The following is a 25,469-nucleotide window of genomic DNA, read 5'->3' as shown; positions in this document are numbered from 1 at the left end:
TCGGAGTGCGGCTGGATCATTGCGGCTAAATGTTGGAGAAGATGAGGGGGGTGGGGTTTTTGTAGGTTTAGCCAGATTATTACTGGGCAGAGGCATTGCGCGCTAAATGGTTTCATTTAGTATAGGGCAAGGCCTTCGCCCGGTAATAATCTGGCCAAAAAGGCGGGAGGTGAAACTGGAGGAATTTAGTGCCAGGCAAGGCCTCCGCATGGGAAACAAATAAGAAATACTAATATAGAATAAAGAAACAAAAAAGAAAATGAGTAAATAAATAGAAAAGAAAAAAAGAAATTAGTACCAGTTCGGGAGACCAACCGGTACTAAAGGACCCCCTTTAGTACCAGTTATTTGAACCGGTACTAAAGGCCCCCTTTAGTACCAAACTAGCAATACCGGTTGCACAACCGGTACTAAAGGGGGGTTACGAACCGATATTGAAAGCGTTTTCCCCAGCAGTGACGGTGAGGTTGTTGTCATCAGTATATATATAGGGAACAAACCACACACATTTCATTGGAATATGAACAAAATACATGCCTCATAAATTCAAACAGAGGCTTTGAGGTACATGTATCTAAATTTATTGTTTAATATTTAATGGTGAAAAAAATCAAAATAATTAATATTTTAACCATGCAAAAATTAGTTCTTGTTTAATAACTCCATAGAACGTTATAACATTACTTTGTCACTGGACCACAAAACTTTATCACTTGACCATAATACATTATGTATCATTACAATGCGTTATTACATTAATTTGTCACTTGACCATAAAACACAGCATAATGGTTCTAATACATTACACAACATCATCTAATGGAATGTTAATAACCTTCCTCTTAATGAACGTCCCTTGGTTGTGATCGCGGCGTAAGTATGGAGCGCACTTTTTGGCTAAAAGGATGCTTGGGTCAACCTCGACTGAAAATGGAGGAATATCATCGAACTGATCATAATATTCTAAAATGTTAGTTTTGTCCTCAACTCCAACGATTTTTTTTCCCTGGAAGAACTATGTAGCACTTTGGCTGGTCATCTGACTTATTAACACCCTTCTGTTTTGGTTTGCTTGATATGTCCTTCATATAGAAAACTTGAGTCACATCATTGGCTAGGATGAATGGTTCGTCTCTGTATCCAACTTGTTGAGGTCCACTATTATCATCCCATAGTTGTCTGTTATTACGCCTCCTCCAGTAAGTTTCACCCATTGGCACCAAAACAAAGGGATTTTCAAAGGTCCATAGTCAAGTTCCCATATCTCCTCAATGACACCATAGTATTTGTCTTTTTTTCCATTATTGTCTATTGCATCTATACTGACACCACTATTTTGGTTTGTGCTCTTTTGGTCTTGGGTTGTCGTGTAAAATGTGTACCCATTTATCTCGTATCCTTGGAATGTCGATATTGAAATAGATGGACCCCTTGCCAACCATGCTAGTTGCTCTTGAATCGTGTCATCACCCATCAGCCGTCGTCGCAACCAAGAAGTGAAAGTGTTAATGTGATGACGTGTAATCTCGTTGTTTCATACATTTCAGGTCCCGACGTGCTTCAATTATATCCTTTGCCTTTTCCATATGTACCCAGGAAGCCAAGCGCGTTCACGCAAAGATTTTTCATTAGGTGCATCACATCGATTGCATTACGGACCTCAAGGACTTCCTAATAAGGTAGCTCCAAAAATATAGACTTCTTCTTCCACATGGGTGCATGTCCGTCCTCGTCGTTCGGAATAGGTTGGCTACCAGAGCCCTTGCCAAAGACTACCCTCACATCCTTTATCATAGAAAATACAAGCTTACCATTATGGTGAATGGGCTTAGTATGTTTTTCTTCATCCCCTTCAAAATGCTTCCCTTTCTTTCTTAACGGGTGCTTAGCAGGAAGAAATCGACGATGGACCATATACACGACCTTCCTAGACTTGTTTGTCTGTCCAGACATATCACCAAGCCAGTCAATCATTGATGGTTACGAAAAATAATGCTTGTAGATTAAAAATCTCCTTATTGTCCTCATCCCACACACGTACACCTTCTTCCTTCCATAACAGTAAAATTTCATCGACCAACGGTCTTAGGTAAATATAAATGTTGTTGCCAGGTTGTTTTGGGCCTTAGATAATTACCGACATCATAATGAACTTCCGCTTCAGGCACATCCAGGGCGGAAGGTTGAACAAACATAAGGTCACAGGCTAAGTGCTATGACCACTACTGAACTCACCAAATGGATTGGATCCATCTGTACTTAAACCAAGCCATATGTTCCTTGCATCCTTTTCAAACTCGAAAAATTCTCTATCAATTGTTCTCCATTGGGACCCATCAACGGGGTGTGTGATCATTTCATCTTGCTTCAATTCTTCTTTGTACCAATGCATCAACTTTGCATGTGCCTTGTTTGTGAACAAACGCTTCAACCGTGGTACTATAGGGAATACCACATTACCTTCACAGGAACTTTCTTCTTGCTAGCCTGCCCCTCAACATCCACGGGGTCATCTCGCCTGATCGTATAACGTAGCGCTTCGCACACAGGACAAGCCACTAATTTCTCGTATTCCTCACCATGATAGAGGATACAATCATTAGGACATGCATGTATATTTTGTACCCCAAACCCAGAGGGCAAACAACCGTTTTTGCTTTGTATATTGAGGACGGCAATTCGTTCCCCTCGCGAAGCATGTTCTTTATGATTTTCATTAACTCATCAAAACCCTTGTCAGAAACTCCATTTTTTACTTTCCATTGCAGTATTTCCAGTGTGGTACCTAACTTTTTGTGCCCCTGTTTGCAATCTAGGTATAACAATTTATTTTGATCATCTAACATACGCTCGAACTTTTTTGACTTGTTCACATTTTCGCAGTCTTCCTTTGCATCTCGCAACACCTGACCTAGATCATCGATAGGACCTTCTGCCTCGCCCATCTCTTTTTCAGCCTCGCCCATTGGAGCATCTGCAAAGGTACCTCCTTGAATCCAGTTAGGAATGTTGTCATCTTCTTCTTCATCATCATCTTCCATCATAACTCCTCTTTCCCCGTGCTTGGTCCAAACAAAATAGTTAGGCATGAATCCAGAACTGTATATGTGGGCGTGAATAGTCTTTCTAGATGAGTAATCCTTCTCATTTTTGCAATTTCTGCATGGACAACAAATGAAACCGGACAACGGTTTGTTGGATTCTCCAGATCGAGAAAACCAGGCAAGCCATTAATGTACTCCATGGAGGATTTTTCTGCGTTGTACATCCATTGTTGATTCATTTACAAAGTATTACCGAACCAAAGATATTCTGATCATCCATACAATTATACATGGAACATAACAAATATGATACAAATACCATTACACTCAAATATTGCTGAAAGTTTAGATAGAAATACACAAATTTAAATTTCAGAGCTAAACAACATGATACACTACAACAAACTCAAATGTTGCTGAAAGTTTAGATAGAAATACACAAATTTAAATTTCAGACCCAAACAACATGATAGACTACGACAAACCATCCACTGAGTACTATCTAGGAGGACTTTAAGCATCCTTGGGCAGCGAAGACGAAGGTTTGACCTAGCCTCATCTTGTGGTTTAATTGTGCCTCCTACAACGATAATACTAAGTGGACCTGAAACACCCAGGACTTGAGGTGGAGCATAACAACCACCAAAAGGAGTTTCCTGACCCACCGCAATAGCATCTTCATGACATCTTTGTAAATAAAAAAGTATTGCTCTTTCCCACGTGCTTATTTTCTTTAGCTTATCATGAGTGCCAACTATGGTTTTCCCCTTACCGCAAGAGGAACGGCGATTGCCCCCACCATCACCACTATCTCCAGCAGCAGTAGCCATCTCTATGTACCACAATTTATTTAGCTCATATTTGAAAATGACTGAACTATGAACAAATTATATTTTTTCCCCACAATTTATTTAGTTCAAACATAACATATAAATGAAAAGTTTCTCCATGGTAGCTTATTCTAAAATTGACTAATTATGTACCTCTATTTCATCTTATTATCTCTACGTACCACAATTTATCTCGCTCATATTTACCATAATTTATTTAGCTCATATTTGAAAAGCACTCAACTATGAAATTATTCCTCTAACCTCATATCAATTTCTTTGACTAATACGAAACATAGCATCCAAAAAATTGTAGCTTATTCTAAAAGTCACAAATATGAGCTCTAAATAACACATGCATATAAATGAAAAATTTCTCCATTGTACCTTATTCTAAAAATCAGAAATTACTCTAGGTACTAAAGCATAAAACTTAGTATACTAACCATGTATTAAGGAAGGATGAAGTTTTCTAACCTTTAGAACACTTGAATGAGTGAAATCCCCACGAAATGGTCAAAAATCCGACAGCACCTCCCCTATTTCGCCATGAATGGATGAAGCCCGAGATGGAGGAAATGGCTTGAGCAGGAGGAAGAAGTGCCTGATTTATAGGAGGGAAGTTAGTACTGGTTGGGGGGCTCCAACCGGTACTAAAGATCACCCATTAGTACCGGGTGCCACCCGGTACTAATGGGTGACCTTTAGTACCTTTAGTACGGGAGGCTCCTGGGGAACTAGCTGTTAGACCCGGTACTAATGCTCACATTAGTACTGGGTCAAAAATGAACCGGTACTAATGCTCACATTAGTACGGGCTAAGACCAATGCTCAGTTTTCCAGTAGTACGTCCACAAATATACATTATTTTAGGAGTTGACAGTAAATAGGAAATAGGAGATAGATGCATGTACCCCTTATGCAACACTCGTGGCGAGGTTTTGATTAGTGAATGATGTCATGGGACTAAATGGCAAGTTATCCATAGAACATCTTTCATCGAAAGATTTGACTCAAGAACGAATGAACACATGCATGAAAAAAGATGCAACAAAAGAGACATGAGACTAATATTTAAAAATCATCATCACAACATTTAATAAGCATGAAACTCAAGATTTAACAAACGAAATGGAACTTGGAAAGATTTGTAAAATGTTTGAACAATAGATCTGACTTTCTACCCCATTGGAATGGATGCAAATGAACATAAAAGTCAAACTGATCTGAAAATTGTTGGAGCTGTTGATGTTTGGGTGAGCCATCGTATACCTATTTTAGACTAACTAAAGGCACTTTAGTAAGCTTACAACCTCTATGATCTTGCAAGGATCCAGGAGCCAGAGTTCTCCTAAATAAGCACACTAGTAAAACTTTTGAAACATTGATATATATGTTTAAGAATATTGAATTGAAAATTTGTAAAGAATTGGCATCCCGATGTTTCACATCACTCCGCCAACTTTAATGGAATGGAATGGAATTTAAGAGGTTATGTGTTTGTAGATCATCATTATGACGGTAGTGTTGTCATTTCTTTTCCTCTATTGCTAGGATTAACAGTTTCTTGCTCCATGCGCATAACCTCTATTGCTTCATAAATGGTTACCGGCTAGACAAGGCAGCGCTATGCAACTAGCTTCAAGCTCCATGTGCAGACTACCTGCTCAACAAAATGCAACACCTGTATGAAGTATTTTCTTTTTGCACTATTTCGTTGCACCTCTTCAATTTCTCATCGAGGATCACTTTATGTTCTCTATATAAGTTAGATATTACATGCGCCACAAATTACCGCATGTTCCTATAATTTTTACTTCTATTCTGATACAACTAAAACAGGTGTATTAATAAAAAAACTAGGGATTGTCTATGATGTACTCGAGTATTTTACATCCCCACACACTTGAAATTATCAACCATTGGATCTGCATCTAACGTGTCCTACTTATTCTTCTTCCTCCGTTCATCTTCCTCGGAACTTCTTTCACATGCGAAATAAAACAGCAGCAGCGGAGCTTCTTCCTTAGCGCTGGTACCCCTACCCTACCCTCCACTCGTCTCCGGCGGCTCCTGCCGCTAGATTCACCACCGCTCCCCTCCCCCATGCTAACCACTCTCGATTTGGTGCCCCCGCCCCCACCTGGTCCAACCGCCATCCTCCACTGCCCGGGCCGGCGGCGCCACCACCGCCCCCGCGCCCACCACCACCGCCTGTCCGGCCTGCCGCCATGGCCCTCCTCTAAGTCCGGCAATACAAGGAACTCCAACTCCCCAAGGCCCGAAAACCCCGTCCCTGAACCCCTAAGGCCCTAAGCTCTTTCCCTGGAGCTCGCCAAATATGGATCAAATGGAGCTAGATCTTGTTGGAGATGAAGCAAACGGAGTCAACTCTTGCCGGAGATGAAGAAGATGAGTCGAATCTCACCAAAGATGGGAGGACGGGATGGGGAAAAAATTTAAGTGTGGGAAGCTCAGAAAACACTCGAGCACAGTATAGCTTTTCCCAAAAACTATAGGCGGCGGGGCGTAGCAGGCCTACCCACCTAGCTATGTTATGATGCACCGAGGCCCGTGCAGGTGATACTATGTTATGTGCCAACTCTATTATTTCACTATGTTTGTTCGTAGCCCACCATAAGTATTGTCATTGTGAATGCCTCATATTAAATGGCAAAACACAACCACTTTTCCTCCACCAAATCCAATCATTTAATTAGGGGGTACGTAGAGATTAGAAGCAATGGAAAAACTATACTTTTGATTTCTTTTTCTTAACTGTCAAATAGTTTTTTTATCTAAAGTTGTCAAATATTTTGAAGTGTGAGGTACCAGGACCGTGGAAAAATCTAGTGAAACGGATGGAGTAGTTGAGTGTATGGCGCAACAACTTATCTCAGTGCTGATGCTCTCATCGACCCTCGTCAGCAAATCGATGGTAGCAAGCTAGTTCGTTAGACAGTTAAGTGTGACCGGCCAAGTGCCGCGCGCGTGTCCCTGCAGCTGCCTTGTGCATGCAGCTGATTGCCTGATCTCTGCACAGTTCTGCTGAGGGAAGTTATGCTCCGTTTGGATCCCACCGCCTAAAAATTACTCTCTTCATCCTAAATTACTATTTATTTTAGCTTTTCTATATACGTAACTTTTGCTATGCCTAGATACATAGCAAACGCTATGTATTTAGAAAAGGTAAAATGAATAGTAATTTAGGATGGAGGAAGTAGCCGCTAAAAAATAGTCGGTAGGACTCCAAATGGTGCGGCTAACGCGTGGCTAATTTTTAACCCAACGTCCAGCCAACGCGTTAGTCAGTTCAACTGAGCTAAAAGGAGCTAAAAGAAGATAAAAATGACGAATTTCACTTTTGTCCCTTTCTCTTCTTTTACACTGCCGCTCCTCTCTTGGGTCCATACCCCTTGCTCACCGCCGTCGTGCTCCTACCTCCCCGCCGCTGTTCCATCACCCCGCCATCATGCATTCATGCTCCACCTCCCAGCCGTGGGAACCCTCTCCTGCTCTGCGCTCTATGCTTTGTGCTTACGTACCTAAAGGCACGGAATGCTTTTATGTACTACCCAATGCATGGAAAGGTCTGTGCTCATGTACCCAAAGCACATAATGCATATGTACCCAAAAGCATGGAAAGTATCGTGCTCATGTACCAAAGCACGGAATGATGTATGCAGTCTGGGCATGTTCCATAAGATTTGACGCAGCATACCCTATGTCTATAGGAGTGAGTGTGCCACGTGTGTTTGTGGACATCTCTGCATTTACATTGTGACATGTATAATCCGCCTCAAAAGTTTTGCTATCCTCGTGTTTGGAGTTGGATGTATAAGCGCTGTATAACCGGCCCCTTCACTGTTGTAATTAAATAAGACAACGATGGGGAAAGAAACCTACAAATTTACCCTCATTATTAGCCCGTACTATACGGTGTTGTCACAAGCTACAGTCCATTATCACACACCGTTACACATACACGTAATGACGTAAACCCACATTTGCATCGCCACCCGCAGGTTCGCCTATATAGCTGGCCTTCTCTGGCTGCCACTGCACCGTCACAGCACCACTAGGAGTAGCTGCTTGCAGCCTGCAGCTAGATAGACGACGATGGAGGACGCGCCGGTGTGGTTCATCTCGCTGGCCTGCCTCGGCGCGGTGTACGTCGCCGCCCTCTGCGCCCGGCCCCTCGCCTACCTCGCGCTCTGCCTGCGCCGGCCGAAGGACCTCCTCCGCTGCTACGGCTCCTGGGCCGTCGTCACCGGGCCGACGTCCGGGCTCGGCCGGTCCATGGCCATGGAGCTCGCGCGCCGGGGCCTCAACCTCGTCCTCCTCGACCTCGACGCCGCCAACCTCCAGGAGACCTCCGCAGCCATCAAGGCCCTCCACGCCGTGAAGGTCAAGACCGTCGTGCTGGACCTCTCCCTCGTCGCCACCCCTCAAGGTGACAACATCGTCTCGTCTACGCGCATGCACATGCATGTGAGTTCTTGCATGGGTAGCAAAGGCCAAGGATCGGAATCAGTGGTGGACCTAGAAATTTTCTAGAGCTTGGACGAAAAACATAGAAACAGATGTATAGCAAGTTCACACACACAAACATATCATCAACCAACCACTAACGCCAACAAAGTTGACAACCACATTCTGGAATTGACGCTCGCTAGATCCTGCTTGCATGCTATCTTCTTATAATGACCTGTTGTTGGTAGGTGACGAGGCGATACGGCGGCTCCGGGAGGCGATGGAGGGGCTGGACGTGGGGCTGCTGGTGAACAACGCCGCCGTGAACACGCCCGGCGCGGTGTACCTGCACGAGGCCGACATCGAGCGGTTCGTGCGGATGATACGGATCAACCTCTGGGGGCTCACGGAGGTCACGGCGGCGGTGCTGCCGCGGATGCTGGAGCGGGGGAGGGGCGCCATCGTCAACGTCGGCTCCGGGTCAACGGTGGCCGTACCGTCCTTCCCACTCTACACCGTCTACAGCTCCACCAAAAAGTATGCGAGAGGCTGCTTTATGATTCAGTTTTTACTTTACACCTAGATAGGACCAGTGGCATCGTACTTGCTATTTTTGAAAAATCCTAAAAAAGGATATCACAATTTTCTAATGATGAGTTGATACTATATTTATATGCTTAAATGCTTCCACAAAATTATTAATAATTTACAGATACAAACTATGAATTACCATTTGAAATTTATGTGAAGAGGATTGTAAAAGACCAAAGTCAGGTAAATTTTATAAAATTAGATCATTCCTGGCCTTACCGTATAGAAATCAATGTTCTATGTTGATCTATTAAACGAGTACAAATTTAAGACAACGGCATGTACTCCATCTATGAATGTAAGCATCTCTAAGGTCTTTTTGTTTGTCGATCAAGAGTGTTCCCGCTTGTTGTGAAAAAGTCCAAAAGCTGGCTAAATTAATTATAGGTGTGGTCCTACATGTTTAATGAGGGTATAGAATAGACTTTCTTCTTGTTACTTAGTTTGTTCTAAAATTGTTATAAATACTTCCTCCCTCTATCTTTATAAAGCATGGTATGACTTGGCACGGTTTTCTAAATAACACTTTGACCATTAATTAATCTTATATTATATTGTTTATGGTTATAAACTTATAATCATTGTAGAGTATATTTGACTACGAATCCAACCATATAAAATTTATATTATAAAAATAAAAAAATTATAATCAAATTATTGGTTAAAAATTGCAAAGTTTGAATGTTGATACGACGTGTGCACCTTATAAATAGAAACGGAGGGAGTAATGATTAGTATATTCTTGGATGGAGGGAGTACCGCACAATATTCAAATATTATGCCGTCTAGGCATGCAAACCGGTTATGAATGTTTTAAAACAGAAGGAGCAATATAAAGCTCAGCAAAATCGTACTGCCTCTATCAGGGCTCACTGTCTCAGTGCACGCGAACACCAGAAAAATGTTTCTGTATATAGTTACTACTGGCTGGTGCGAATCTCATATATTATCTTCTTGATAGCGATACTGGATCGATGATAATGGTACTTATACTGAATGTGGTGTTGCCTCCAACCAGGTACGTTGCTCAGTTCTCCAGAAGCCTCTACGTCGAGTACAAGAGCAAAGGAATCGACGTCCAATACCAGGTCCCCTTCTACGTGCACACGCGGATGCTGTCGAGCGCGGTGAAGGCGAAGCTCCGGCCGTGGTTCGTGGCGACGGCGGACGAGTACACGCGCACGGCGGCGCGGTGGATCGGGAACGGCCCTCTCTGCGTGCCCGGCGCCGCCCAGAAGCTGCAGTGGTGCCTCACCGGCTTCGTGCCGGACTGGGCCCACGACTGGTACCGGATCCGCCTGCACCTGCAGCACAGGGCCGTCACCCGGGCCGGTCGCCGGGCGGCCGTAACCCCCGGCGACGGCAGCTCACCGCGGGGTCAGGTGATCACCGTCGGCAACTCAGGGGGGCCAAAGGTCATGGCCGGCTAACTGGCGGCAAGCCCCCAGCCCAAGCTCTCTGCTTGATGAAGATGTGTTACGTTGGTATAAGGTTCAGCTCATGCGATTTAACTTGGACGAGATGGTGATGTTGATGAAGTTTACATGTGGACTTAATTACTTGTGTAAGTAATAATGTTTTGTGAAATGTGCATTATCGATATGCTGAATTGTTTGCCGGATCATCGCACAAGTAGTGTCGATGATTTCTCACCAGCAGGCCTAATGGCTAGGCAATTTGTTCGGTAGTGTCCTGCACAAGCAATGACCTCTATAAGGCCATAAGCGAATATCACCGACGGTTGCGATTATATAAACCAAAGTGCCATAGAATCTCTCATGGGTTGGTCCCTAGTCCCTATCCTCACCGACGGTCAGGAAAGCACCTGGTGTCTGGTGGCCATGGTTTCAGAGTGGCCTTGTCTCCAAGACTCCAACCCAAAGTTGTAACCAGTGCAGAGTGCAGACGGCACAGCCGCGTGCCTACACTGTCGCGCCAGGTTCCATATATCGCCAACGGTGATGTAATTATTGACGGGCGCCAGAAATGTTGGCTAGATCACCTAGTTGTGCTGGGGTCTGTGATCACCTAGTTGTGCGGTGGATCCCTTTTCACTTTCGGAAGCTTATTGCCTCCTTCAGGCTCAACCGCTGCCTAGCTTATGTTAATGCGTGGCTTTAATTTGCCATTAAACACGTAGTACTACCACCACACGTAGCATACTATATTGTGGCATCACACCACATTTGCGTTTCCAGCGGGCACCTCCAATGGAGCTTTTCAGCATTTGGCTCTGCGATATGAGTGTCGGAGCGTTTCCCTCTCAGCAAACTGTTTCTCTTGCCATCCCGTCCTTATCCTGCTGCTGCCGATTGTGCCTCGCAGCTAACCCAGTTCGCTGTCCAGAGGTCATTAGCCATTAGGCTGGGGCTCGTGGCACATGCGCGGCCGGGAGGCGTCTCGTCGACGAGAGAGTTTGGCGGGTGAGATGAAAGTGAGATCTACAGTGGTCTCTCGATCGAGATGCCGAATCTGGTTCGTCGTGTCCGGTACTTTGGTTCCCGTTGTGGTGGATGACTTTCACCATAACAAAAAGATTTTAGGCACGATATTTTCTTTCGTTGCTTCATAAAATTAATAACTTCGAATAGCTTCTTTTGGAAAAATCACTTTTGGTATAATACGACACTTTAAACATTTTCAATTACGGGCAGCTTCTATTTACGGATTTTAGGCTTGTCTGTGAGATCAGTACGGACGTACATCCTCTTTCATCACTGACACTGAGTAGACACATGCAACGCCGCAACGGCCATTTGGAATCTGTCGACATGGAAACAGGATCCATTTCAATGGTAGCCTAACCAAGAGACCGAGTAAATCTCAGACCAATTACAAAAAGCCAACACTACCGGAGACCGGGTGTTTGCCGAGTGCTAAAATCTTTGCCAAGTGTATTCTATCGGGTACTCAGCAAAATATTTACACTCGGAAAAATAGGAAAAAAAACACTTGGCAAAGTTTGGCATTCGGCAAACGAGAAACACTCGGCGATATGTGACACTCGGCAAAGAACCGCCACATGGACGTCCGTTAGTACGTTGCAGAGTGTTCGTTAGTGGAAACACTCGGCAAATAAATACACTCGGCAAAAGAGCGAAAAAAACACTCGGCAAAAGAGGGAAAAAACACTCGGCAAAGTTTGGCACCCGACAAAGAACGTGCCACGTGTCCAGTCGTTATTATGTTTGCCGAGTGTAAATCTATGATACTCGGCAAATAATTTTATTTTTTTTCTCTTCTGACCTTGAAATTTGTTTTACTCTCAACATACAACATGTGGTATTTCATGTTAAAATTTAGTATATTTCTGGATCTGTTTGCTATATTTGATTAATTTATTGCATTTCTAAAAAAATTTTGGTATAAGTCAAATTGAACTTAAGTGATTCAAATAATAGAATAAAATGAGTAGAAAAATGATATTCATGTTATTCAGTCCAGTGTGAGGCCTTAACTGGGAAATGAAAAGAAATTTTGAACATCTTGTTCAGAAAACACGACCACGAACGTGTGGCCGAATGGTTTTTAAATTCTAAAAAAAGCAAACAAAGCCTGAAAAATCATAAGATTTTTCATGATGTGATGATATCATACATGGAGGCTGTGGTAAAAACTTGAGAAGATTTAGCACAATTTATCACGTATGATGTTTACAAACCGAAGCATCTAAGAAGAATCGTAGTGTTGAGAAGGATTCGGTAAGATTTGGAGTTAAAGTGACGGTCGAATTGGGGTTTGAATTCAAAATTTTTTGTATAGGCAATAGAGAACATAAATTGTTTCATGTGAAATTTTGGTAATTTTTTGCATCCTTTGATAATTTTAATTTATTAAGTGCAATTATAGAATTTTAATTGATATAAATTAAATTTGAGCTGCATAAAATAATGGAATAATATTCATAGAAAAATCAAATATATATTGTTGAGTCAATTTGACAAGGTATTTTCAAGGTACATCGGAACAAAATTAGAACAACACGTTATGGAAAAGAAGGAAAATGAAAAACTAATTATAGTATTTGCCGAGTGCCCCGATCTGACACTCGGTAAAGCTGGGGGTTTGCCGAGTGTCAGATCTCGAACACTCGGCAAACTAAGTTAATATGTGCTCCCGGTGGTGGCAAACCGAGTGCCCCATTCTTACTCACTCGTGCTCCCAACGCCACGCACCCGCCCCGCCAGCGTCACCTCCCGCGCTTGCACAGCCGTCCTCCCGCACCGCGCCCACCCCTGCCCCCACCGCCGCCAGCCCCTTGCCCCCGGCGCCGCCCCCTGCCCCAGGCCCCTGCCGCCCCTAGAGCCGGCCCCACCGCCCCCTGCGCTGTCCCCCGTGCCCCCTGCCCCACCGCCCCCTGCGCCACATGTCTTGCCCCCGGCCACGCGCCTCCTGCCGGCGCAACTCAATAGTATTAAAACTAAAGGTATCGAATTCGAGACTTTTCTCATTAGCTAATTATTTTTTTGGTTTAAATACTAGCAATCTTTTGCAATCTTGTGTGTGAAACTTAATAGATGATGTAGTGAAACTTGTAAATATTTGAAAATGTGCTGGTTGAGGAAAAAAATACTGGTGACATGGCTTGTTTTATGTTTTAATAAGTTACACGGCCGCCGCTTCATGCCTCACCCTCCCGCCGCCCCCAACCTTCTCCCTGTCGTGGTTTGGTAAGGTATAAGCTGTGTATGTGGTTGTCGGCCATCGTGCCGTTGGTTTGTTGCAGGTTGTGGTTACCTCACCATGCAGGGGATGATTATATCGACATGTGTGATAGTGATGACGAGACTTATGATCCAGCTAATCCCAAACATGATGATTATTTCTAATACATGTATGATCCGTACTAATTGATTTATTATTTGTCATACCATGTTATTTTCTAAGTATGTGGTATTTATTTTGCATCTATTTCGATGTATTATCTATGCTAATTGGTTTACTCTTTTTAATTGCAGGTGATTGAACAATGGTGGGTGGTATGAGGAGGATAGCGTCGCTTTACTCAAAAGCGACAGCGACGCACTGTGGCGGAACTGCCCAACTTAAACTGGTTTAAATGCGCCTAATCGCTGTCGGAACAGCAATTATCTGAAACGCACTTAAAACAGTATAAGTCCGGTAGTCCGTCGAGTGTCCTTAGGACTCCTTGAAAGATCCACGACGTGTCTCATAGCCATACACCAGGATCGCTTCCTCGATGGGAAAGCATCGACAAACATTACATTTTTACATACATACTGGGGTACGGATTATTACAGACCATAGTTTGAAACAAACTTAATAGTGCAGGTTAGAGCGGTTCTAAGAGTTTAAAACATAAACGGGCTCAGGTGAAAGATAAACATCTAAGTTTTATTTCTAGGGTATTATGAGACTCGCAAAATACCCTAGTTCTTCGGGGCTTCCTCTTCTGCAGACTCCTGCTATGGCTCTGAAACAGCAACGAGGCATAACCCTGAGTACGGGGTACTCAGCAAGACTTACCCGACTAACCAATATAATAGCTTTTTTGGAACTGCATGGTAGCTGTTTAGTGTACTGGCTGACTCACCTTTTGCCAAAAAGAGCTTACTAAAAGTGAAACCTTAACTTTGTCTTTTAATTCAATTGAGTTATTACCTAACCAATCTAGATGATGAAAAAGAGATACTTTTGCAAACAGTAGGAAATTAAGTCATACAACAAATTAATTTCGGAAATACATTGCATTCATGAGATTACACTACGATGCTTAACAGTGATCAAGTGCATTCATAACCGAGAATTGCAGTGATCCGGATCAATTTACATCCTGCAGGAGAGCACCCTGATCACCAGCTATGTACAACTGTCCGGGTCGTACATAACAACCTTTGGATTAGCATACCCAAAGATTGGGAATAAGACTACCCGAACCCAGGGACACACCCCCACATGGGACCCCACGTCTGGCCCGATCTCCATGTGAGTTTCAGGCTATGCCCCTGCCAATCTCCAGCACGTCAAGCACGTGTACGAAATATTCCCGATCAGAGAGTCTACTAACCTACCGGGCTTTACTGGTCCCATACCTAGTAAGCAACCAGGTGACATTCACTTGATCAAAGGTTAAGACAACGATCGGGCCTTAACCAAATTAATCTAGCAGACAGAACTAACATCCCTAGGTTCTGTCGGCTTTTCAAAACTTCCAAGCTAACTTTCCATATCTAGCATGTATGACCCAACAATTTACCTTAAGGTTCGGTAACCAAGTTACTTAAAGTATCTAAGCATTGCTAAGCATGGGTTAATTACTAATTATTGAACAAGTGGCAAAGATGTCCATAACAAGGTAAGATCATGCACAAGAATGGGTTTCAATCAACTCCTAGACTTAATGCATTCATATAGAAATTAACTAATAATTGGACACATGAAATAATAACTCCAAAATAGATAGGTATAAATGCACCGGGGCTTGCCTTGATCTATAAAAATGTTAGCGTTGTCCGACGGACTGGCTTCACAGGGGATCAATTCAACGATATCCTCAAATTCCGAAGGTCCTTCTGATAATTCCAAGAATTCCCCTTCAGGTGCTTCGGTGTCTACGATATAGCATATGCATGGGTTAGTGATGCATCTTTTGGAATACAAGACTATACAACTTTCCTTCATGATAAAGTTGCAAGCCAACAAGTGACTACACAATTTACCATGATAAAGTTGCAAGTCAACACACAAAAACCCGAAAAGATTAACCCACCATTTTTATTTTCTTTACTAATCCTACCTTAGGCGTTTTCTTTTATTTTTAGAAAATATTATAAATATTTCCTAATCTCAAAACCTAATTCCTATGGGTTAATAATAATTTGTGATTATGAAAACATTATTCCATATTTTATGCATTTAATAAAGGTTAAGTATTTATTTAAATACCATAATAAAAAGGCATTAAACAAATACCTAAATTTTTTATTATTTTTCCTAAGTTGTAAGAATTTTAATGCATAAATGAAAATAGAACAATCCTAACAAAATTGGTTATACTAATTTTGGACACTCCTAGAAATTTCTGTGATTTAAATGGTGATAAACGAATTTAATTTATTAATCTAATAAAGAAAAACCTAAATTTATTCCTAAACCCCCGGCCCAACTTTTCTCACTCGCCTCCTCTCTACCCTCTCTCACTCGCGCTGGGCGCGCGGCTCGGGTCCACCTTCTCCTCTTTTCTCTCTTACCCGCCGGCCACTCCTCTTACTGCCGGCCTGTTGGGCCAACTTCACTTTATCCTCCCTCCTTCCTATTCTTCTAGCAGCCCATCGGCCCACTTCCTTTACCCTCCTCCGCACCGGCAACCTGGGCCTGCTGGACCGGCCCACGCCTAACTCCTCCACCCGGCCGGCCCTCTCTCCTTTCCTCCTTTCCTACTGACGCGTGGGCCGCCCCGGCGCTAGGACCTTCTTCTTCCTCGCGCCAAAACAGAGCGCAGCGAGGGGGCGGCGTGGCTTCGACGGCCGGCGATCCACCAGCGATGGGGCCGGGCTGGGGAGGCATCCCCGAGCCACAGCGCACCCGTGGGCGGCGGCGGCTCCTCGGGAGATGGTCGGAGCTAGCCTCTCCATGGCGGCGTGCGGCATGACCGACGGCCGGCCGTGGCCAAGCACGGCAACGGCACAACTCGGCCCTCCAACTACCCCTAAAGCTTCCTAGTGATCTACGGACTTACCCAAAGCTTACCACAAGGAGGGAGAGTGGCGGCAAGGAGGAGCTCACCGTGAGCAGGGAGCTTGGCGGCGGCAGACGAAAACCGCGACGGCTAGGAGCTCACCGGTGAGGAATCTAGAAAACAAGTAGGCTCGGCTGTTGGCAAGGTATTGGTGGAGGTGTGGGCGAAAGGAATCGAGGCGGGAGGCGATGTAGCGGTGGAATTTCGCCCGGCGGCAGGAGCGTGCTTGCAGTGGTAAAAATGGTGGCGCAGTGAAACAGATGAGCGCGGCGGCGGGAGGAGTAAATATATGAAGTTTTCACCGTGCGCATGAATGACACCGTGGCCTAGCTGTAGACTTGCGTGGTGAGGAGGTGGCCCTAGGCGCCGAGCTGGAAGACTGGCGAGGACGTCGGCGGCGACACGTCTCGGCCTCTCTGTTTCTCTCCCCCCCCCCTTTCTTTCTTTCACCCGAAAGTTCAGACTTTCCCCACGGCTGATTTTGAATCCGACGGTCCAAGAGCCCCTTAAGCAAAGTTGGAGATAAACTTGAGCTCTTTAATTCATATATAAGCTTTCACCCGAGATAAACATCCCAAAGTCGTCATTTTTGAGTTTTTCTCTCGGGTGACAAAAAGGTTCTGAACTTCTGTTTCAGTTCGTCAGGCTCGTATTCAGAGTCATGTATCCTTCTTTTAATTCAATTTCAGTGGCTCAAACTTATTCCATCTAGTTCAACCACTAACCATTCATGCTCTACAACTAACAGGGATTCCATTTTGCACGTGAACACCTATACTTTTTGCACTACGTTTCTCTGAATTTTTCTCCAAACATAGCCACTCGCTGCTGTTTTCAGACTTAGAAAAAGTTCAGTACTTAGGCCGAAATTAGCAGAGTGCTGACTTTGAGCCTCAATTTAAATTTGATTCCTTCCCTATTCCTGATCAACAACACCCTATTAAACTTTTTCAAAGATCATACTTCATTGCTGTGCAGTTGCCTTTGTCCACTTACTTGGAAAGTTTGGCAGAAATCAATTTCTAATATGGATACTCATAATGTTTTGCTGGATTTTCCTGTTTTCAGACAATGAACAGTACCCTTTGTTTTTCGTTTTCAAAAGCATTTCTTGAGGAGTTTTGGACTTGATTCAGTTTCCAATTTCATCTCCTTGAGTTCTAAACTTTCTCAAGTCTCAAGTTCATATTTTTGCCAAATTTTTTTGAATTTAAATTCCAAAATTCAAATTTTGGTCAAATTCGACTTGAATTTGACTTTGAGTCAATTCCTTTCCTTTTTCTCCACAATTCACCCTTAACCTTCCTTTGTCATCTTAGATTATCAAAACACCAGGTGTTACACGCATACAGGGTCTGATGCAGCTGTAGGGTCTCATGCAGCTGAGGGGTCCGGGAGGAGACCTCTGGGTAGACCCTGGGGTGGAGGCAGGGGTCAAGGGAAGGGTGGAGGCAGGATGAGGCTAGAGTCGCATGTACCTTCATCGACGTCTGAGTCTGAGGAGGTACCTTCCGCTCATGCATCCTCTGAGGAGGAGGAGGTACAGGTGAACGAGGAGGCAAGGGTAGAGGAGGAGGCAGGGGTAGAGGAGGAGGAAGGGGGTACCTCTTTCTCTACTTCATCACGTGTGTGGTTGCAAGGTCCCTTGACCGTCCCACTGATACCTCTTGAGAGACGCTCGCTGATTCGACCCGATGGAGACAAGTAAGTAACTTTAGATGTTATCACTAATTTTTCGTTTGATATGTTCAAAATTACAATAGAAACTAATAATTTATCTTAATCACTTGGGCAGGGGTTGACGGAAGGTCGGTGGGGTGATCACGCACGCCATGTGAATGGCATCCTTGGTCTTTTGATAAGGGAAAAGTTCCCTGGTCTGGTGCAGTTCGGCGGAACTGTCGAGCCGACCTACATGTGGGGCCCACTATGCCGCTGTCCCCGACACCCCTGATCAGGAGGGCAGGGTATTCGCCAACAAGGCGCAACATGTCAAGGCCGAGTTTTGGGTAAGTCTTTCTCGCACTACATTGCTCAATACATGGCATTGATTGGACATTCTTGAAATAATCACCGGATACATCGCGTCTATATGCAGGATTTCTTTAGATGCGAGGAGGGATACGAGGCCAAGGCAGATGCTGTGGCTGACAAAGCCGTCAAGAAACTCATCAAGGACATGAACTACGAGGCACGCGTCCAGGCCATGATCCAATAGCACACGGACATTCGTAGAGTGAGGATCCCTAAAAGTGAGGCAAGAACCATGAAGCTGACCCGGGAACAATTCATGCTGGTAAATATAGAACATTAATACTTATTTTTTGAGATTAATTATGCTTAATTTCATCTTCTTATATGTCATATACTTGATGACGTAGGTGCCTCCGTGGTGGTGCGCCCACAATCTGCAGTGCTGGGCCCGGATGGTGGACAGGTGGTGCGACCCTGCATGGGAGGAGAATCACAACGCTTGCCGGGAGTGGCGTTTGCAGATGAGGGGTGCACCACACCATCATGGCAACCTCAACCTCTCAGAATACACAGCTAGATGGGTAGGCGAATGCATTTCTTTATTCTAACGCTCAATTCTGCATAATTTCTAATCATATTGCTTCTTTTTGCAGTCGGCAGCACATGGTGGCGAGCCTTGCTCCAAGTTCAAGGCATATGCTTTGGCCCACAAGGGCAAGGCGACGTCCAACATCGCCTACAACCCGGATGACCTGTCCTCGACGTACAACAATGAGTCCATCCACAGTCGCCTCGATGGATACACATCGATGGCAAGGGCGGTCCATGCCCTAGAGTACGATCCGAGCGCCCATGACCTTGATGGAGAAGTGGTCATGAGGGCGGGAGGAGGCAAGAAGCATGGCTGGTTCTGGATTGGCGACAGCACAATCGACACGGCCAGTACTCCGATTCTCTCCCAGTTTCGAGCATAGAGCACGAGTTCCAGCCCGGCGATATGCCCTCGGCTGGACTCTACACGGTTCCAAATGAACGAACTCCAGGTTACTTCTGTTTTATTCATCATTCATTGATTTTTACATACTTTTGTATTGCATTGTAACATTGGGATGAAATATTGTAGGCCTAGCTACAACAAGAGAGGAGGCTACGGCAGGAGCTCGAGCAAAGGATGGAGGCAGAGCGTTTGCAAATGTTTAAAATGATGAGGGGTGTTTATGCTGCAATCGGTCAACCTCCGCCACCGATGCCAGTCCCTCCTCCTCAACCTACTCCAAATACTCCACCAAGCACTGTGAGTCACTTCACAACCTTATAATCACCATTTCTAGTTTATGTAGAATCAATCTTTTCTCCTTTGTGATGTGCGTATGTTTCTAGTTTCTAATTTCTAGTTTATTTCTAGTTTGTAGTTAACCTTGTAATCACTGTTTCTTTCTCAATCACTTTAACTTAGCTACTTTCAGTTTCCATAGAATTAATCACTATTTCTAGTTGCTAGTTTATTTCTAATACTTGTATGTTTCGTTCTCAATCACTGTGAATGATTTATCTCTTCTCCTTTGTGCAGAATCAATCTGCGACATCAAATGAGCCTTATGACCGAACGTAGTCACAGTGGCCACCATGCCCACAGTGACTACGTTTATTTGCATTTATGATGAGCCTTGAGAGCGACTGTGAACAAACCTACTTGTGATTCTGAAGATTATTTGCATTTATGTGTTGTCGATATATCTATATGAATTGCTTGTGATGCTTATTGTGAATTTTCTGTGATGGATGTAATGTTTATTTGAGTGTGGTACGTTATATGTGACCGAACTAAATAAACTGGATATATATGGTATCTTTGCTGAGTGTTACACTCGGCAAAAGCCCTCTTTGCCGAGTGCCATGTGAAATACACTCGGCAAAGAGGCCACGTGGCAAAAATCTGTACATTCTGAGCTTAAATGGCCATCTTTGCCGAGTGTCACTGTGACACTCGACAAAGAGGCCAAAATCTGGGCCTGTAATGGCATGTTTGCCGAGTGTTAGGGTCAGTACACTCAGCAAACAAACGCATATTTGCCGAGTGTCAGGGCCGGGACACTCGGCAAACAAAGGCATATTTGCTGAGTGTCAAGGCCGGGACACTCGGTAAACAAGGGTATGTTTACCGAGTGCCCAGGTCGTTAGACACTTGGCAAACGCGTCGTGACCGTCTCCGCGCCGTCATGTTGCTTTTTTTTTTACCGAGCGTCGGGTTTACCACTCAGCAAAGAAACTTTGCCGGTACTGGAGACGTCGAGTGCGCAAAGCCTTTGCCGAGTATTTTTTGGGCTTTGCCGTGTACTGTGGACACACGGCAAACTTACTGCTTCTGTTAGTGCAAGCTAAGAAGCTACAACAGCAGGTGACTTCACTCCTTGCTAAATTTAATTTCAATATATTTGATAATGTTATACTCCCTAAATATTCTTAGGTTCACACATGACTCACGTCGAGGAGGGTTACATAGAGGACATAGAAGATTACATGGAGGACACCAAGGACACTAGCTAGCCAAGATGAGCAGGGTTATGTTAAAGGCAAGGACGGATTACATGAAGGCGCACAAGGCTGCTGCTCACACACTGGGTTATGGAGCAAGTACGTGCTTCAACTTCTCATTTGATGACTCCCACCACTTTTGCTCTCGCCGTCATCTCGCCCGCCACCACCGCCACTGTCGGGCAAACCGACCAACTTGAGCTTCTCTCTAAGCCCGTAGACTGTGAAGAAGCCCAACCCCTAATCTTAAAATGCTAAATCTTCATCTTCTTGTCGGCACAGGCGAGGATGGTGGTGGAGGAAGTGGTGGCTCACATCGTCCGGTAGCTAGGGTTATGAGGGAACGGGGTAAAGAAGAAGCAAATCCAACGGCTGATATCAGGCGCACAAATCTCAAACATCGGAAGATGTATAAGTCCAATTCTTCCAAAAGATGTATAAATTTCCTAGGGGAAGCTGACCCTAGCAGGTGAGGCTAGCTGTCATCAAAGACGACAAGTTCACAACTTGTCGCCTAAAGAAAGGAGCAGCTCATCAGTATGAACGTGCGCGTAATTGGTCCTGATTTGTAAATCACCGTGCACCAGCCCGCCAATTATGTGAAGCAACAACAGCATCTAAGAGGAGCACGGAACCCCACGCTCATGATGTCATCCTTGTGCAAGTGGGTTAGAAATTAAAAAAGCGTCACAAATCTTAAACCGATCATGTAAAATAATTTTTGATTGCACTATAATATTTTTCTACGACAACATCTCCAAAATGTAAAAGCACACTTAACTATATGTTTGGATGATGTTTCCCTAGCTACAAATATTTTTAATGAAATTAAAATATTTATTTAGTACTCCGAACAATACTTGACCTGTACGAACAAATGATTGTTTTCTACAAATGAAAAAAATAAAACATGACGGGGACTATTAGTCCCTCCGTTCCTTTTTTAGACCTATTTTCAAAACTGAAATTAAGTCCTATTTGAGTTGCATTCTCAAGTCCTATTTGAGTTGCAATCTCGAGTCTGACACTAGTGACTCTTCAGTTTCTGTGCAGAGTAACTTCTCTAGGAAAATAACTGGTGCATGTATATGATGATGATATCTATACCAAGGAGTCTTCACGGAAAATTAGATGTTGTGATTAATTGGATGATAAGTAAGGTCCTTCTTCTTGATCATTGTGCCAAGGTAAAATAGCTCTATAAAAAGGAATGGAGGGAGTAGCCTGTAAATACGGACAAATGGCTCCACACGCAAGCAAATTAGTCTATGTGGAGAACAGAAGTACGAACGATGTGAACAATTTAGTCTACAAATGCGAACGAGATAGCTCTACATGTGAACGAATCATTCTATAAGAGAGCAAATGTCCACGTTGTGAACAAATAGTCCACAAAATAAATAAAATAATGAAACATCGCGAACAAATCAATGTAAACAAAATGGTTCTACATGTGTACAAATCGATATACATAGAAAATAAACACGCCCACACGAAAATAAATAATTCTTATATGCTCACAAAATATATACACATGCCGTATAAGTTTGTATAAAAATAAAAAAAGAAAAAAAGAAAAAGAAAACAAAAGCAAGGGAAAAGTAAAGAGAAAAGAAAAATAAAAGATAATTTAGTTTTATCAAAAATAAAAGGAAATATATAATAAAAATGAAAACATAATAAAGAAAGAAGTTAGTATTATAGAAAAGAATAAAGAAATAAGCAAAGAAAAATATTACATAGGTCACAGTCATAGCTTAGAAAAATTCAGGTTAGATAGGTCTATATTATACCCGTGTGTTTGGTTACTGGGTTGGAGTGGGTCGGAACGGGTTCGACCCCCTTCGTCCCCTGTTTGGTTGAAAAACGATGTGGAACGGGTTCGACCTTTCCGTCTTGATCCGGGTCGAGCGGATTCCTCCAAAATGGAGAGACCGCGCGGACCCTAACTGAAGGCGTGCGGCTCCGTCTCGTGCTCGCCCCCGCGCCTCCCTCGGTCGCCGCCGGCACATGGGGAGGAGCCAGCGTCGCCGGGCGGCTCAGTGTGGCGCAAAGGTAGGGGCGGCGCACGGAGGCCGGCTGGGGAGAGGGAGGGTGGGGCAGTGGCCGGCGCAGGAGGAGAGAGGGATGGCCGGCGCAGGAGATGGAGGGATGGCCCATGCGGCGCGGGGAGCGGGAGCGGCGAAGGGGTGGTGCGGGGAGGAGCCGGGTAGGAGGCCGGTCCGAGGAGGAGGCGGCGCGAGGGCGGCCAGGCCGGGGAGGTGGGGGTCGTCGGCGGCCGGGGAGGTGCCAGGGAGGAGGAGGTCTTGCGGGGAGGAGAGGAGGAAGAAGATGGAAGGGAGGGAGAAAAAGAAGAAGAGGATGACAGGTGGGCCTCGCAGCTGATAGGTGGGGTCCACAACTAACGGTATTAAAAGGACATCATCCCAACCCTCTCAACCTCTTCAACCAAATAAAAGATTGGGTCCAATTCATCCCTTCATCCAAACACGAGCTGGGTTTACTCTAACCCACAAAAGTGGATTGGCTCCGACCCAACCCACGTGGTTCGAAAACCAAACGCAATGCTACAACAATCACAAATAACCTAGTGATGCAGCGGTGCTGAACTTTCCTTCGAAGTCAATGGTTTCGGTTCCAATCCCACTACTTGCAATATTTTCCGAATTTCCTCTTCCTTCCTACTCTAGGTGAGAAATAGTTATTTGTTGTATATACAACTCGGCATGTCCTACGCAGATGAGAATAGTTTATTTATCATATAAGTACGCAACATAGCTCCTATATAACTTCCATAAGCTGATTAAGCTTAGTAACTTTAAAGCCCATTAGACCCAATTACTAATTTAAATCAACATTTCAGCAAACCAAATTCAACATCCCAACAAATCAGATTCATCATTTTAAAAAAATTAGGTCAACATCTAAAAATACCATATCCAACATTTTTTAAACTAGAGACCAGCATTTTATATGAAAATACTACGTTCAACATTTTTCATCTCCTACTACAACCTTTGGACAAACTGGTTCAACATTTTTTTAAACAAGGTTCAACATTTAAAAAATTAGTTTGTTCTCCAACTCCGGTGGAGACGGCGGTGCACCGGGGGCGCGCGCGGCCGGCACGTGGGCCCGGCATCTGGCGATGCGCGGCACGCTTGGCCAACACCCCTGGTGCGGCGGCGCGCGGCAGCCTCAGCCGGTGCACATGACCTGTGGTGGCACAGTGAGCCGGGCGGCGGCGGGCTCGGGGATGGCGGCGCACACAGGGGTGGCTAGGGTTGGAGGAGGATCCAATGAATAATATCGCACGCACGGATCTCAAACAATGGACAACTAAAATAACTACCGGGAGTTATAGCCACCAGCACGGCATGGGCCAAATCCACGCCGAACCCGATGGTGCTGACGATACATGATATTTGTGTGTAATATGGGCCTGGGCTTGAAGCCTCCATGATATTTCAGCGTCGCCTTGGGACCGACGGTGCTGCGGTTTTACACTAGTGTCAGTGTCGATGCCATATGATGCTAGTGCAGCAACATGGCTTTGCAGGAGTTTGGCAAGTCCGCCTAATTCATCCGGAGCTCTCTGTCGCAGCTGAACTTTGTTGCCAAATGCGAATGCAACTAGAGAACTGTAATAGGGAATCCACACCGGCAAGGACGCAGGAAATTACTTCCTCCAGAAGGCTGCACAGAGGAAGCTGCTATATAGATTCGATTTACGAGGATAGGATATGCTTCTTCCCACACAAGCATTCCAAAATTTGTTTTACACTCAGCATCCGGTCAGTGCTGGTGCAAACTAGCGCAGCACACACAAATAACAAAGCATGGAGCCGCCTAGGCGTAGCATTCGTAAAGCAGCAGGTACTACTGTGAATCTGTGATCGGTGCTATGGCAGTCGCCGCTCTTGTAGCCTTCCTTACGGCTGGACATGGAATATCCGATGAAAGGGACCATCTCTGCATACGCAAAGCAACATCAAATAACATACAAACATCCTAAATTACCAGATGCAGCACATCTGATAAAAATCAAGGTGACTAGGACGAAACAGCTATAAGGAGCTACCTCCCAGCCAGCAAATGATTCCAGCCCCAAGCTCCCTTTCAGGTTCGGAATGCGTATCATCAGCATTCCTTTTAACAAAAGTTTCCTTTTATGAAATTTAATTTATTTCTCACTATGCAATAATTTGATTAATCCAAACTTAAGGAATATGATGTAGAACTCGTAAATTGATCGAGGCTTTGCCTCAGAACTGACCAGTTCAGTAACACCATTGAGAAGAAATGGATATAGTTGAAACTATC

The 25,469-nt window shown here is 44.3% G+C and overlaps 1 protein-coding gene across 1 annotated transcript; it reads left to right on the top strand.

Annotated features, from left to right (window-relative positions):
* Nucleotides 1-7,929: 7,929 nt before the first annotated feature.
* Nucleotides 7,930-10,590, top strand: LOC101758512 (very-long-chain 3-oxoacyl-CoA reductase 1). The gene is made up of 3 exons (XM_004965226.3): nucleotides 7,930-8,327; nucleotides 8,596-8,884; nucleotides 9,957-10,590. Exons 1-3 carry the CDS (start codon nucleotides 7,994-7,996, stop codon nucleotides 10,366-10,368), a joined length of 1,035 nt encoding a protein of 344 aa, XP_004965283.1. The 5' UTR covers nucleotides 7,930-7,993; the 3' UTR covers nucleotides 10,369-10,590.
* Nucleotides 10,591-25,469: the final 14,879 nt, after the last annotated feature.

This window comes from Setaria italica, chromosome IV (assembly GCF_000263155.2).
Source record: "Setaria italica strain Yugu1 chromosome IV, Setaria_italica_v2.0, whole genome shotgun sequence".
Taxonomy (NCBI): Eukaryota; Viridiplantae; Streptophyta; class Magnoliopsida; order Poales; family Poaceae; genus Setaria; species Setaria italica.
The sequence above is the reverse complement of the archived record's forward strand: the minus strand, read 5'-3'. Positions and strand labels throughout refer to the sequence as shown.